This window comes from Clarias gariepinus, chromosome 13 (assembly GCF_024256425.1).
Source record: "Clarias gariepinus isolate MV-2021 ecotype Netherlands chromosome 13, CGAR_prim_01v2, whole genome shotgun sequence".
NCBI lineage: Eukaryota > Metazoa > Chordata > Actinopteri > Siluriformes > Clariidae > Clarias > Clarias gariepinus.
In genome coordinates, this window is record NC_071112.1 from 28,051,590 (window position 1) to 28,067,500 (window position 15,911).

The following is a 15,911-nucleotide window of genomic DNA, read 5'->3' on the forward strand; positions in this document are numbered from 1 at the left end:
TGAAGTTAAATGTTTACTGAACTGAAACCGTCTGTATTAAAAGCATGAAATATATATTGAGCAAACAAGCAAAAGGAGAACGTCCTTAATTAACAGACAGATGTTAGACAGCTGTGTGATGCTGCAGCAGGTGAGCGGGATGTTGCAGAGACGCGAGCTCATCTCCACCAGCGGCCAATCAGTGATATGATAGGCTAATTAACACTGGCCACGCCCCTCAGTTTGCGGTCAGTGCTGTGATTGGTCATAGATTTGGCACTGACAGTGATTTCATGATTAAAAAAAATATATCCAAAGAATAAAAACAACAAACCGGCGCGTGATCGCGACAGAGACGGGTTTTGTTTTTTTTTTAGACCGAGGGCGCGCGAGAGCAGATCAGGTCTTGGTTATAAAACGGAAGATTAAACTGTTAGACTAAAATATAAAAAGTCGAGATTAACACCAGGATGCCTCGCGGCTTTTTGGTGAAGCGAAGCAAGCGCGGCTCGGTGGGGTCGTACCGGATCCGAAACGAGAGCGCGGAGCTGCAGAGCTCAGACCCGCACGCGCTGGTGAGAGCCCCGTGCACGGACAGTTTACAGACGGAACACTCAGCGCTCGCGCCCGGGAGAACTGTCTTCCACAGCAGTGTCGGTAACGAGTATAACGAGGAGGATGAGGAGGAGGATGAAGATGGGAACGCCGGAGAGGAAGAGGAGGAGGATGAGTGCCACAGACCCGCGGTGCCCCTGAGCTCCCCGGGGTTAAAGCGCTCACCGTTCCCCCGGTGTCTCAGCTCCCCGGCCGCGGCGGAATCGTTCCCGGTGTCCTCCATCGAGCGCCTCCTGCTCTCCAGCCGCGCGGACCTGAAGTTCGCTCCGTACCCGCCACCATTCCAGCAGAGCCCGAAGCCCGAGAGCCGGAGCAAGCCGCCGCCGGTGAGGAAACCCAAAGTCGCACGGAAGCTCAGTTTCGAAGACGAGGTCACGACCTCTCCGGTGCTCGGTCTGCGGATCAAGAAGGAGAGTCCCGAGAGCGCGGCTTTACCGCGGAGCAAGAAGCCGCTGGGCGAGTTTATCTGCCAGCTCTGTAAGGAGGAGTACCCGGACCCGTTCTCCCTGGCGCAGCACCGGTGCTCGCGCATCGTCCGGGTGGAGTACCGGTGCCCGGAGTGCGACAAGGTGTTCAGCTGCCCCGCTAACCTGGCGTCACACAGGCGCTGGCACAAACCGCGCGACTCGCAGGACGGGAAGAAATCTCAGCCGTCGGTGGAAGGGAAAGAGAACGCGAGCGACGTGCGGGTGAAGCCGCAGCAGCATCCTCATCCTCATCATCCTCATCAGCACCAGCTCCTGTTCTTCTCCGCCGAGAGCGCGCAGAGCGGCCTGCCTCCCGCGGACACGGAGAAGTGCTTCGAACTGCGCGCGAGCCCCGGTGACGACGGCTCGAGGCTCGCGCCTCGGTACCTGTGCGCGCGGGCAGAAGGAAGAGGAGGAGGAGATGAGGAAGAGGAAGAGTACGCGTGCCACTACTGCACCAAGAAGTTCCGGCGGCACGCGTACCTCAGGAAGCACCTCGCTGCGCACCAGAGCGTCCACGCGGCGGCGTACAAGCACGCGGAGAGCGCACCGCCGATCCCGTTCGCGTGCCACCTGTGCGGCGCGCGCTTTCCCACGCCGGAGGTGCGCGAGAAGCACCGGCTCTGGCACGCGCTCGCGGGGCCCGGTAAGGCGGCGGGCGGCACCCTGATGCGGCCGGATCTCATGCTGCCTCCGAAACCGAGCCGGATGTGGGAAGTTCCGACCTGATGTGGGTTTTATCCCGAGGACAGTTTTTACGGCGTAAAGTTTCACGTGTTAAAACAAAGTAATAAATATTTTCATGGCTCGCATAGAAACCAGGGCAAAAACAAACATGAACAGGAAATAAAAGATCAAATCACACAAATAATAATAATAATAATAATAATAATTGTACTATCTTAAATTCTGATTAGAATCGTACAGCTGTGACGTCACTGAAGTCAATCATAAAACAGAAAAGAGTAAAGTGCTGTTTTTACTTTCAGCAGTCTCAGATATAAAGGGTACTACACAGAACTTTTCTGTGGCTGTGATGGAACTGTGTGCACCATCAGTAGCTGTAGTGGATCTCTTTGTGTGTGTGTGTGTGTGTGTGTGTGTGTGTGTGTGTATGGGGCGATCCTTGTTAAACTTTCTGCTAAACTCGAATGCAGTCCATTTGTCTACAAGTCACTCGGCTCAGATGTGTTTCACCCCAGTGACAAGGGCAAGTACTGGTTAGTACCCTTTACTGTGCGAATCTAACTCAAACACCAGGGTTTGGATTAAAGCAATTTAGTGTAATAATAATAATAATAATATCAATTATAATAATAATATTGCAGTCAGAGTCAACAGTAATGTTTGAGTGTGTGAGAACGCTCGGTCTCACCTGATCCTGATGAAGAGTATTGTTGCTATGGTAACTGAATTTGGTCCATATGACAAACATTAAATCAGGATTATTAAAGGTATTTCTATAGTACATGATTACTTGATTACTGAACTTTTACCCATGGTGTCACTTTACTCATCACCCCACACACACCCACACACAATCACCATGCCATGTGTAACCATAGAAAATGGTGTGAGGGCACAGTGATGTGTTTTTACATCTTGTCAATGAAATATGTCACACATGCTCCAATCACAACAGGCTATTATTTTATTAGTTAGCTGGCAAATAAAAACTGCTGCCTAAAGTCAGATGTGATAAAGACACTAAAAGGCGTGATCTTGAATCTTGAAACTACTGGGTGTAGATTCCTTTTAAATATCAAATGGGAAAGATTTCCCCAAATGTGTTTATTTTATTATTATAAAAAAAAAGAAAATCACACAAATAAGACACATCCAGCATCATGTAACATACTAAACAGCATGCATCATATGTTTCCATGGTTACCACAGGCAGGATGATGATACCATGTTGCTTATGGCATAATCATGCTAATTAAGACTGATGTTTGCGTGTTTGTGTGTGTAAGTGAGCTCAGCTTCAGTATGTGATAGGTACTCAGATTTTTTTAAAACTCCTCTGTCCTGGTGTTAGTGCTGAGCTCAGGGTCTCATTCCGACTCCTGACCTGGAGGTGAGGTGATGATCTGGTAAAACTGGTTTAAACACACATTAACGACGCAACTTTATTCTTTATAAACAGCGAGCAACGATTTAATAAAACACATCGAACTTGTAAATGAATTTAGTTACCATAAAAAGTTAAGGTTGATGTGCTTTCGTAGTCGTTTCTCTGGCACGTGTATAAATATATGTTGGTGATTTTATAATTTTGTGTGCGTGTGTGTATGTTTCTGTCTGAAGAGAGGATGTATAAGTTCTGAAAGCAAGAAATAAAACAGAAATATTAATAAAGATTAAGATTATATGAAATAAAGAAGTGTGAAGCGTTGATTTTTTCTGTTATTGTCCAGATAATCTGAACATAGAATATGTACAGTAAATGAAGTATGATCTTTTTATAATAATTTTGTTTTTTTTCACCCTGTTGACTGTTTGTATCACAAACACGTTTCATTTTGTTTTGAAATTTCTATTTGTTTTGTGCTTATAAAAACTGCTTTTACAGTAAATGAATACAAGAATAAATATTATTATACATCACATATCTAGAATAACTACTGACATAAAATCGTCAGGTGCAGGAATGACAGTTGTGTGTGTGTGTGTTTTGTGTGTGAGAGAGAGGGAGTTCAATTAACATAACATTAAACTCTTCATTAATGTAAATGTTGCTATAGAAGCAGGAGAAAAGGGATATACATATTATGTAATTTGCATAATCTAATAATTTATGAGGTAAGAAGTGTTGAGACGCCTCTATGGCAGTTCATGTCGGAAAAATATTACACATCGTAAATTATTATTTTTTAAAATCTCAGGTGAAGAGAAATCTTGGATTCACGTTGTCCAGCACGATAAGAGCTCATTAAACCCTCCGTGGTGCTGCAGTGATCAGAGTGTAAAGGTGATACGTGCAGGATGTTTATTGAGTAGTGTTGAACATGAACTGTTGGGGACGGCGTTTGCCCAGCCTTTAAGATCAAGAATCAAAGGTCACCTTTATGAGTCTTAAGAGTTTCTGGGGGTCATAGAATCTACAGTATATTAAAACTTTACATGTTTACCCTGTTATATCCCTGTTTAAAATCAATAAAAATATTGATGCAATCATGTAAACTGGTTAAGGTCAGCCATTTGCTCCATCAATCTGAAATGAATTACAAGTAATAAAATCAGTATGGTAAATAAACATAAGAACTTTAATATAGCAACTACTGGGTGTGGACATTGGTTGCCTTAAAAGTAGTCACATTTTTAACATTTGACTGTTTTAATTAACTTTAAGATATTAACCCTGTAACAGAAACTTTGCATAAAGTAGCCTGTAGTCATGGTCACTGTATACAACTGAATTATATACAAACATTATGATTTCGCTGGCTATTATCATATATTCTATTTTCACAAAGAGCACATTTCAAGGCCTTTGCAGGGGTCAGAGGTTAACCATACCATGCTGCATCATCCCTAGCAATGGGGTCAACCAAACCTCCTCACTAAGATTTTTGTACTTTCTTTACTCAGAGTTGCTCTAAGAAGTTTTCTAAATTACTTTTAGTCTAAGACTCCCAGCTAGGACGTTTTAGGCTAAGATAAGAGCTCTCTAAAATAATTCTAAGAAGCTTAGTGATTACGGGCCGTGGAGTCTTAACCATCTGAGCCTCCCCTGTGACAAAATCAGTTGAAACATAAAGACCTGGGCCCGTATTCACAAAGATTCTTAAGCCTAAAAGTTGCTCCTAGTGATGAAATTCTAAGAAAATTCATAGAATTATGACTTTTTCTTAGAATTTCCCTTTAAATTTAGGACTAAATCTTAGTAAAGATAAAAATGATTCACAAAATATCTTAGCCCTAAAAACAGCTCCTAAGGCAAAAATGGTTAAGAGTAGGGAGGAGGACTTTTAAGAGGCTTAAGAGTTTCCATAGCAGAGGACAAAATGGCGGAAAGAAGAAATATTCGCCGATCATAAAGCTAAAAGTAAACACTGCTCTACTGTCCAATTTGATTACTTGTTTTACTTTCATCTCTCTTGGATTGTTGGCTACATACCATCCAAAAAAAGCAACTTAAATAGACTGTCCTATAATCATGTAAATTAGTAAAAGCTGAGCCATTTTGCTTCCATCAATCTGAAATATATTAAAAGTTATAAAATCATTATGATAAATAAATGTAAGAACTTAAATGTAGTATACATTTGGCTGTTTAATTATCTTTAAGATATTTATCCTATAACAGAAACTTTGCATAAAGTAGCCTGTAGTCATGCTTATACAATTTCTTTATGTACAAACATTTTGATTTCTTTTTTTATTTTCATATATTCTATTTTCACAAAGAGCGCATTTCAAGACCTTTACAGAGGTCAGAGGTTATTAACCAATCACAGTCCTTGAATTGCTGCATCATCCCTAGCAACAGGGTCAACCACACCCCCTCACTAAGATAAAGGTTTTTGTACTGTCCTTACTCAGAGTAGCTCTGAGAAGTTTCCTAAATCACTTTTAGTTTAGGACTCCCAGCTAGGACTTTTTAAGCTAAGATAGGAGCTCTCTAAAAAAATTCTAAGAAGCTTTGTGAATACAGGCCCTGTTCACATTAGTGTTTACTTACTTTCATTAACTCATCTTTTATACCGCTTTATCCTGTATTCCCCGTGACCTGAAGCCTATACCAGGAGGCTTAGAGGACGAGGCAGGGTACATCCTGGACAGGGTGTAATTAATCAACTTATATTTTGTTGTAACTTTGCTCCTACATATATATAAAGAGAGTGAGCCAAAAAATGTAGACATTTCAGGACAAATAATGATGTATATAATAAATATTTGTATACAAAATTTATTGCTATATGTTATATATTAATATATATGACCTAATGATAATATTGTTAATATAATATAAAATAATATGATATACACATTATTTTTCTAATTCTAATTGATTATACGTCTTTGGCTGATGCATACATTTGTTGTAATGTGCCATCATTTTGTTTATCAATACTGACATGTATTTTAATGTCAGTTTTTATATCTTTGAAATTTTTTACATATTTGTTCTTCTTTTTATGTTTTTCCCTTCACAATATAAATCACAACTGATCAAAGCCCTAAAATAATAATAATAATAATAATAATAATAATACACAGACCAAGTTGTACAGGAGAATACTTTTTTATTTCTGCATTTAGTTGCACATAAGATTTTCCTCTTTACAAACGTTTAGATGAGACTCGTGTGTGTTTGTGCGTGCGTGTTGCGTAGTGCTCTTAACGCATGCAGTTAGCACGTGCGTCATGCAGCGATCTCTCAGCAGTTACCTACACCAGTATCTCACACGTCCACGTTCCAGCGCGCACACGTTTCAGCTTCCCGTTATAAAACCATCTGAAAATATTCAGGCCTGTGGGACGTGTCGCATTTACAGCAAACATTCTATAAAAAACCCCCCGCCTCAACCGCCACCACCTCCCAACACCACCCACCCCCTTTCTAAAGCAAATGACACCCTGCGTCAGAGCCCTGAACACTGCCCGAGTGGCCCGAGCGCTAATCCTCCTTCTACTTAACATTAACGTACTTTAATTTCAGATTCCTTTTTACAAAAATGCAAATTTACACCAGAAACACAGAGTTTTTGTAAATAAAACGGATTTAATGGGCGGGTCTAAGTGTAAGTCCAGGTTGTGATGTCACATGAAATAATCTCCAATCATGTCAAGTATACAGATTAGTAACCAGCGACATGAACAGTGCTAAACCACCTTGCTAAATTAGCTAAGCTCTGTGCTGAGTCATCATGCGAATGTTATATCCGCGATTAATAGCTAGGTGGCTGCTTGAGACATTCACAGGATGTGAGTTCGTTTCCAAATTTGTTTTATTAATGCATATAATTAAAGAGGGCTGTTAAAATGTTTCTCATTTGTTTTTGTTTTTTTATTTTTCAGACAGTAATATTATTATACTTTTTAAATGACACTTTTGGGAAAGAAACGCAGGAAGAGAAATACTTTAAATTTGGTGTTGTGTCTTAAATAATAATAATAAAAAAGCTTTAAAAGTCAGTATTAATCAATGCAAGTATATAGGGCGCACTTACTTTTGCTCCGGGGTGTATGCACGACTCTAATCTGTCTGTCTTTGGTTTGATCTCGAAGTTAAACTCGGACTGTGAGAAACTCTCAGCTTCAATTTGTGTAAAAACAATTCGCTCGTGTGTGTGAGGATGCGAGAACGCCCCAGTCGACATGTTTTACACATCTGTATGAATATAAGGGCCCCACTGCCTTCTCTCGCTGTATGTGTGTGTGTGTGTGTGGACTCGACAGAGCGACAAAGCTTCTGCTTTTTTGGTTTCTTTAAATACTGTAACAGCTGTACACAGACCAGACGCTGCTTCTCCACTATACACACCCATTAAATAAACACATAAACTTCTTACATTTATATCTATATATACACAAACACACACACACACAGTGCTTTTGTACAACAGAAAAACACAAACTACCAAAATGAAATGCGTTTGGGTTCGTTTCCTCAAAAACCCCATGCTAATGCTACCACCTCACACTGCAGCAACCAAGCTAATGCTAACGCGGCTGACAGAAACTGTGGCCTCGGCTTTAGCGTCAAGTTTTAATCGGGTGGTCTGTGACGCGTCCACGTCTAGTACAATACGTGCTTAATCATTCCTTCTGTTACAACTTTTAATTATGAGAGAGTGCTCAATTCATCGTCATTATCTACATCTTCATCCGATTAGACTGTTTAATTTTCGATTATCTTAATTTACATTTTCAGAAAGTGTACACGAGTAAGCGTCATTTTCAATGTTGTTTTCGCGCACTGTACACGGTGATCACTTTTTGTTCATACTAACGCCAATTGTGAATTAAAAACGACAAAATCTCTTAAATTATTTAAACCAAATATGCAGTTGTAAGTCTAGACGATGGTGTTTTCCCCCCAAAGCTGTTCCTTCCTATATATATATATATATATATATATATATATAAAACTAAAGCCCATCACACTAAACCCAGAGGTCTCCAGCTTCTGCGCCGCGTTAGCACTGTATTAGACACTGCAGGTTCTCCTGCCAATAGAGTGCGTCTGAGGTAAAGATGACTTTGTGACTTTGTTTATACAGACACAGTGTCGTGTTTCACGGTCAAATAAAGAAAAAAAAAGTTAAAGTGATATAAAGAAAGAACGGAAGAGCTGTAACAGGAGGAAGTGGCTGTGTTTCAGAAACGTCCACTTCACATCACGCGGAATAAGTGTGTGGATCAGCCCATCATCGGGAGTGTGTTTGATCCGGTCTGATCTCACTTACACAGCCAGGTTAGATCAGAAATCACACGGGAACAGACGCACGAAGGCGTCACACTGACACGGCACCATCGGTACTACAGCACCGGGTTCCTCAGTAACCTTTCATCAGAAACAATAACGGCAACATTTATCAAAACACTATGACGTAGTGCACAAACAATGATCAGCACAGTGTGCATGTGTGTGTGTGTGTGTGAGAGAGAGAGAGCAGTGCAGTGTGTGCAGTTTTTAGTATTCAGTGTGCTCTGTGTGTGTGTGTGTGTGTGTGTTCAGGTCTTGTTGGCCGATCCTGACGAGCGGCGCAGCTTTATGGACACGCGGCTCTTGCTGGCTCGAGGAGAGATGGGAGACGATAACTCTGCGGAGTCCAGCGGCACATTCGGGTTCTCACACAGCGGGTTCTCTGGAAAGGAACCTGCGGAGAAGTACAGCGATCAGAGCGGCTTATTAAACACACAGATCTATGGTTGTGTGTTTGAGCTGCAGTGTAACACGCGCAGCAGTGACGGTGTTCAGGTCACAGTGTGGAGTCATGAAAATCACAACAGCACCATGATGATTTACATAATAAGGAATAAACTGATTTTTATTTCCTACTAGTATCAATAAGTAGAAAACATACACATAACTTTCACTCATACACAAATACTGTCATATGCAAAAGTCTTGACCCCCTCTGCATTCCTTCATATTAATTAAATTATGAAGATTTACTGCGACAGCGATGTGCCTAAAGATTCAAATCCAAAAATTGGTTGTTTATGTAACAACCTCAGCAGCAACCTCATTTGCCCTCTCGTCTGTTCCAACGACTCAACATTCAGCATCAGCAGTATACTAATCACTGGCCTGACCATCTGTTATCATCTGCACTAGTGATGGTTCGTTCTTTTAGAACGAATCTTTAAGGCCTTGTTCACACAGGCGTTAAAATTGAGCGTTTTTCTTGCGTTCATAGTGTTCACACGGCTGCGCGTTTATACGGCATTAAAAAAACATTGCATGCAGCTTTTTCTTGATGTTCAAAACCCACCTAACGCAAGGAAACCGCTTCTAGTTCGTTTTCTTCGCGTTCATTTTACACTTCGGAGGACCGGATATATCCCATGATCCTACATGCTATACATGGGGAAATGCAGAAAAGGGCAAAATAAAAAAAAATAATTGTTGAAAAACTTGCACGGAGATTTTCGCATTTCTTCATAAACCACAAAAAACTTCCTTTAATCCGACGTTGTGCAGTCAGAGAGTGAACCCAGTAGCGGCGGGCTTTCATATCCAGTTCCCGACACACTGCCCCCACAGGTTAACAGTTAAAAAAAAGTATGGAGCCTTGGAAGCAAAATAGGAAGAAATGATGAGGGTGTCAAGATATTTTGCAAAGTATTGTATATATTCACTCACTCACTCACATCCCCTTACATGCTCTCTCTCAGACACACCTACTGACACACCCCCTCGCGCACACACAAGCACATCCACCTACACACTCACTCGCTCAGACATGCACACATACTGTATTCATTCGCACATAAACAAGCAGACACTATCTCACTATCACTCACACATGCACTCTTACTGTTACTCGTACTGTACACACAATCATAGAGTACTCACACGCACTCTCACACGCGCACTCTCTCGCACTCATATTCGTGCACACTCACTTACACACACAAATCTGGCACTATACACCGTGGTGTAGTTAAAGTGTGAGTCCATGCAACAGAACAGACATGGATTAGAACAAGAGGAGGAAATGTTCAATTGTGTGTGTGTGTTTGTGTGTGTGTTTGTGTGTGTTAGTTTAATGTTACGCATGCAAACTGACACGGAGCACTACACACCTCACTAAACTGTGTGTGTGTGTATATGAGATGAGGGAAAGAGATGAAAACAAAACAGACCGCAGGCAAAGTGGACCCGGAGCAGTGTGTGTGCGCCACAGTCTTACCTTTAGATACACACAAGTGTATGATTATCATCTAAAGGAGAAACAGAACACAAAGGCAAAAAATGGAAGAAAAGTAAAAAGAAAGAAAAACAAAAAGCAGAATAATGATGCATTCGTGGTGTCGAGATGTTCAGGATGTCAGGAGATCTTCAGCAGCTGGACCTGATGAGGACCAGAGCTATACAATGTGTGTGAGGAGCTGTACAGTGTGTGTGTGTGTGGGAGAGAGAGATCAGAACTTAGACCTTTATACTGACTTCAACAGTCTTCAGGAGTTACACTATTTACATGAGGAGGCAGAGCTTGTCTAAAACAGAGGCATGTTTTTAGCTTGAGTAACACACACGGACAAAATTCACCCACTTCCACACCTGAGCTCACAGGTGCTTGTGATTGACAAGAGAGTATGCCCCGCCCACCCAGAGCATACATTTGAGTGCTCTTCGGTAAACTAATAAATCATCACTCATCTGGTGCATATATACAGTAAATCCCCTGTTTGTAAGTCAGGCACTAACTGGATTTTATGTGTAGTCATGTGTAAAAGTAATATTCCCCCTCACTCCCTTTTAATCCTATGTGTTTTTGTGTAATACAGTACATAAAAATCTAATAGGCAAGTATAACTTGAGACAAACAGCGTCTAACTTTTTTCACAGTGTCATTATTTATTTATTGGAGATAAAGCTAAAAAGAAAAAAAAAGAGCAATCCTAAGTACCCTCATGATTCAGGCTTTTTTGTATTTCTCTAAGCACTGCACAGACTGACCTTAAGGTGAATTCCTAGGACGTCAACTCCAGGGAAGAGTTGACTCCTTAAACCACTTGTGAATAATGGTTTTATAACCCTTTCCTAATTGATGTGCACTCAAACACTTGCTTCCCCAAAACCTTTGCTTATGTCTTTCCCTCTTGGGATTGTGCTAACACACACCTGAATGCTCCAGACTAACAAACTGCCACAACTGCTGCTTTCGCAGACGTTTGCACACCTACTGATGATCAATTAACCAGGGGCTGATGATTAGAAACACATGGTTGCAACTTAAATCCTGTGGAAGCCATTAGGAGGTATTTAGTATGGCCCGAATGTTTTTTTATTTTTTTATTCTAAGCTTAATTTTTGCTAAATAAATAATGTTAATGTTATGGTGAAAAAAAAGTTATATGTTGCTGTTCATCTGAGATTGGATTTGCCCAATACAGAGACCCATTACGGTAAGATGATTTTTAGTATGATTTTACACAAAAACACAGAATTAAGTGAAAATACTAACTTTCGAACATGACTGTGTATATATATATATATATATATATATATATAAAATGTTAGAGAAGAATTTATGTAGAGAAAGGTTTGTGTGTATACAGCACCCTATTAGTGCTACTACAACTACTGTACAAATCCATATTACGGCAAGAAACATTCAGTTAAGAGAAAAAAACGTTCCTCTGTACTTTTTAAAACAGAGGTCAGTCAACCCCCCCAAAAATCGCAAGAATTTTGAATGTATCCCCAAGTACAGTCGCCAAAACCATTAAACACTGTGATGAGACCGACTCTCATGAGGACCGTCTCAGGAAAGGAAATTCCAAGAGCTACCCCTGCTGCAGAGGATAGGTTTATTAGAATGACCAGCCTCAAAAATCACTGATTTACAGCATCTCTGATTAGAGACCACATGAATGCTTCTTGGAGTTCAAATGGCAGACTCATCAAATGATCAGAGGAGAATGCATGAGTCAGGCTGTCATGGAATTGCAGTAAAAATAAAAAATAAAAAACTTACCATTTGTCTAATGTGTCTACATTTAAGATTCTTAGTTCTAACCGCTGTCCTTGTTAGACGTAGAGAGGATGAAAAGACAGTTCCTGAATGTGTGGTTGCCACTGTGAAGCATGAATGAAGTGTGATGATGTGAGGGTGCTTTGGTAACTTTGTCAAAATTAAGGGGACACAAAATCAGCATGGTTACCAAAGCATTATGTAGCAACATGCCATCCCAGCTGATTTCATGGAACATTCCCATTTTCCGTATCATCTGGTCACGTTCCTGCTGCTTTTAAGAAGGCAAGGGTTCCCATCCTCAAGAAACCCTGCCTGGATCCAGCAGACATCAGCAACTGTTGCCCGGTATCGCTTTTCTTTTATTTAAATTTTTTTGAAAGGACTGTTTACAAGCAAATGTCTCTTTATCTCTCATTAACAACCTTAATGATCCCAACCAATCCGGATTCAAAGTGGCACATTCCACAGAGACTGTCAGTCCTGTCAGTCACTGAGAAGCTTCATGCTGCTAGATCAGCTAAACCATCATCTGTCTTCATCCTCCTGGACCCGTCAGCTGCATTTAAGAACCACAAGATTTTATTATCTATTCTTACAAGCCTTTGAATCTGTGAAACAGCGTGGCAATAGTTTGCTTCTTACCTAGAAGATAGGTTGTATGAGGTGACATGGACGGGATCCATCTGCCCCACACAGATTTTCTACTTGTGTCTCACAGGGTTCAATACTGGGTCCTCTTCTGTTCTTCCTCTATACACAGTCTCTTGTTAAGGTCATATCATCGCATGGCTTTTCATAACACTGTTATGCAGATGACATGCAACTTATTCCCTCCTTTCCTCCCACAGACACTCAGGTTTCCACCCGGATCTTAGCATGTCTGGCAGACATCTCATCCTGGATGGGAGCTCATCAGCTGGAGCTCAATCTCAGTAAAACCGAACTACTATTCATCCCTGGTGACGTGACTCATCCCCCGGTCAAGACCTTGTGATCTCCTTGGAAAACAATCAGATCACTCCTTCAGCCACTGCCCACAATCTTGGGGTAACTGTGGAGAATCATCCGTCATTCTCCCCACACGCTGCTAACCTTACTCGCTCTTGTCGATTTCTCCTTTACAACATAAGAAAAATCAACCCATTTCTTATTTGACAGGCTTCTCAGGTGCTTCTTCAGTCCCTTGTTATTTCAAGACTGGACTACTGCAACTTACTCCTGGCAGGTCTGCCACTGTCCACCATTCCTTCTCTGCAGCTGATCCAGAATGCAACTGCATGTCTCGTTTTTAACCTTCCCAAGTTCTACCACACCACCCCACTTTTCTACTCCCTGCAGACTGGTGCAAACTTTTGACTGGTACTGTATCTGCATTCTGCTTGCGTTCTATGAGTCACAGCTTAAGGAGGTGGTGGTGGTTGGGTCAAGCCCCAGAAATGGTGTTCTGAATGAAACACAACTTTAAATAGCGAGTATAAAATAATTTTTATAGTAATTAAAGCATTTTTTAAAAAGCACACAAGTAGAGTGTGAGGGTGTGTGTTGGCTAGTGGTGCTTTTTGAGATTTTCATAGAAGTGATGGACACTGAACCTCGATCAGCTCCTCTTGTAATGAGTCCAATAAGAACCACGAGCACCGACTCCTTCAGTAGAGGTTGTGTGATGTGTCTTGTTTTTTTTGTCGTCCATTAGAACAAGAGTCCAATAAGCAGCAGCACTTTTACAGTTGTATAGTGTCACAGACTCTATAGACTCCATCAATGGTTTGTGCGTTTTATTTTAGCTGTACTTACTTTTTTGGTCAATAATTAAAAAAGCTGCTACTTAAAGAATCATCAAACAACTGACCTGAACATGTTTGATGAAACAGTTCTGTGACATCACTTTCTACTTCTGAATGAAAGTGTAAAGGGAGATGTAAAAAAAAAAAAAAAAAGTTCTAACATTTATGAGCTGAAATGAGTGTTTGGGCTGAGGACGTGTGTGTGTTTGTGTGTGCACGTGCACATGCTACAGTATGTATGTTAGTGAAAGTGAAAAGTGACTGGCTGAAAGTGGTGGCACAGCTCACCTGATTCGCTGGGAGGGTGATGGAAAGGGGCGGGGCTAAACATACGGGCGGCATAGTCCTCAAATGTGCTCAACTCCACGTGGTGCTGCACGATCGACTCCAGATAACGAGCTCGCTCCTCATAACTGATCACATAGGTCAAAGGTCAACAAAGGTTTAACAAGTGACACACTTATAATAATAATAATAATAATAAAAAATTATTTTAAGAAATAAAATTTTGTTAGCGGGATTTATTGTTGTTACAGAAGAACATGGACTCTGTGTGTGTGCAGGTGTGTGTGTGTGTGTGTGCACGCTCCTGTCTATGTGATTGTGTTAGGAGGAATGATGGTGGAGTGGAAATGGAGGCGATCAGATTACAGCCAAAGAGCATGGGAATAAAACACACAGATTGTGTTAATGTGCAAAATACAACCATCACTGATTTACACACACACACACACACACACACACACACACACACACACACACACACTGAGCAAATATAGTGTGCTAAAATGAAAGTCTATGCTACATTATGTGTTAAGCACAGTTAGTTTACTGAGACAAGAGACAAAGCTTCCATGGTTACCATGACGACAAGAGAGCCGGAGAGAGAGCCAGAGAGAGAGAGAGAGATAGAGAGGGAGAGATGGAGAGAGAGGGAGAGAGGGGTGAATAACTTGCCAGCAGGAGTAAAGAAGTGAAATTGGGGGATGAGAGGAGTATTTCAAGATCTAGCACCTCACACTGTGCCTAACCCTGAGAAGCTGTGATGTGTGTGTGTGTGTGTGTGTTGTGTGCGCGTGAGTGAGTAAGTGCTCCATGGGCTGCCTCTCGCTCGCCCTCTGGCAGGAAGAGTCTCGGCTGGAAACGGGAAAAGGCAAGTATATATCTGCAGGAGAGTGCAACACACATACACACACACGTGCGTGTGCACGCGCACACAGACATTGACGATATAATAATAATCAACAACTTAAATAAAGTTAACTCAGAGTGAAGCAAAGATAAGAAGGAGTGTGAGTGAGACACGTCTGAGACACATCTGAGAAACATATAAGGCATGTCTAATGTGTGTCTGAGACACGTCTGAGACAGGTTGCAGTTATACGCAGCTTAAAAATACAGAGGAAGTGAACAGAGCGGAGGAGCGAGCGGTTTTCAGAGGGGAAACGTGTTACAGTGTGATTAAAGACGAGCGCAGTCACACACAGTTTCACAGACTATTAATTAGGATTAACACTGCGGCTGTTCTCCTGGGAGACACCAGGATAAATGCTGTTTTAATACTTTTTGGTTAAACTCGTACCACAGACAGCAGACGTGTACAGGACCTACAGGGGACCTACACGCGCCCTTCAGGGGACATACCTCGCACCCGCGCTAGACGTAAACGGAGCCTGCAGGCAGATCCATGGGACTGAAGCATACGACCATAACAAAAGTGACTGCGAATGCTGATCACAGACTCTCCCACACAAAAAAAAAATTATAGAAAAGTATTGCGCGGTCCGAGCCGCTCAGCGTGTCAATCGACCCCCGATTTTCATTAAGCCGTGTTTATAAACCGAGTGTCTGCTTCAAATCTGTTCATTTGTGCTGCCTTGTCAAAATACTCTGCTGTAGCACGAACA

At 41.6% G+C, this 15,911-nt stretch overlaps 2 protein-coding genes across 7 annotated transcripts in view; one reads left to right on the forward strand and one right to left on the reverse strand.

Annotated features, from left to right (window-relative positions):
* Nucleotides 1-384: 384 nt before the first annotated feature.
* Nucleotides 385-1,790, forward strand: LOC128536222 (insulinoma-associated protein 2). The gene has a single exon (XM_053510396.1). It carries the CDS (start codon nucleotides 450-452, stop codon nucleotides 1,788-1,790), a length of 1,341 nt encoding a protein of 446 aa, XP_053366371.1. The 5' UTR covers nucleotides 385-449.
* Nucleotides 1,791-6,301: 4,511 nt separating this feature from the next.
* ralgapa1 (Ral GTPase activating protein catalytic subunit alpha 1) overlaps nucleotides 6,302-15,911 on the reverse strand; it is a 54,749-nt gene continuing 45,139 nt past the window's right edge. For 5 of the 6 annotated variants that reach the window (XM_053509233.1, XM_053509228.1, XM_053509232.1 and 2 more), the window contains 2 exons: nucleotides 14,293-14,417; nucleotides 6,302-8,890 (listed from right to left, as the gene is read on the reverse strand). In XM_053509233.1, the coding sequence (XP_053365208.1) occupies nucleotides 8,745-8,890; nucleotides 14,293-14,417 (271 nt within the window). In that variant the 3' untranslated portion in view covers nucleotides 6,302-8,744. Of the gene's footprint in view, nucleotides 8,891-10,429; nucleotides 10,461-14,292; nucleotides 14,418-15,911 lie in introns of all 6 variants that reach the window. The other variant, XM_053509230.1, reaches the window with a different exon arrangement.

Coding starts and splice junctions, on each gene's coding strand:
- LOC128536222 (XM_053510396.1), top strand. CDS start 450: ATGCCTCGCGGCTTTTTGGTGAAGCGAAGCAAGCGCGGCTCGGTGGGG.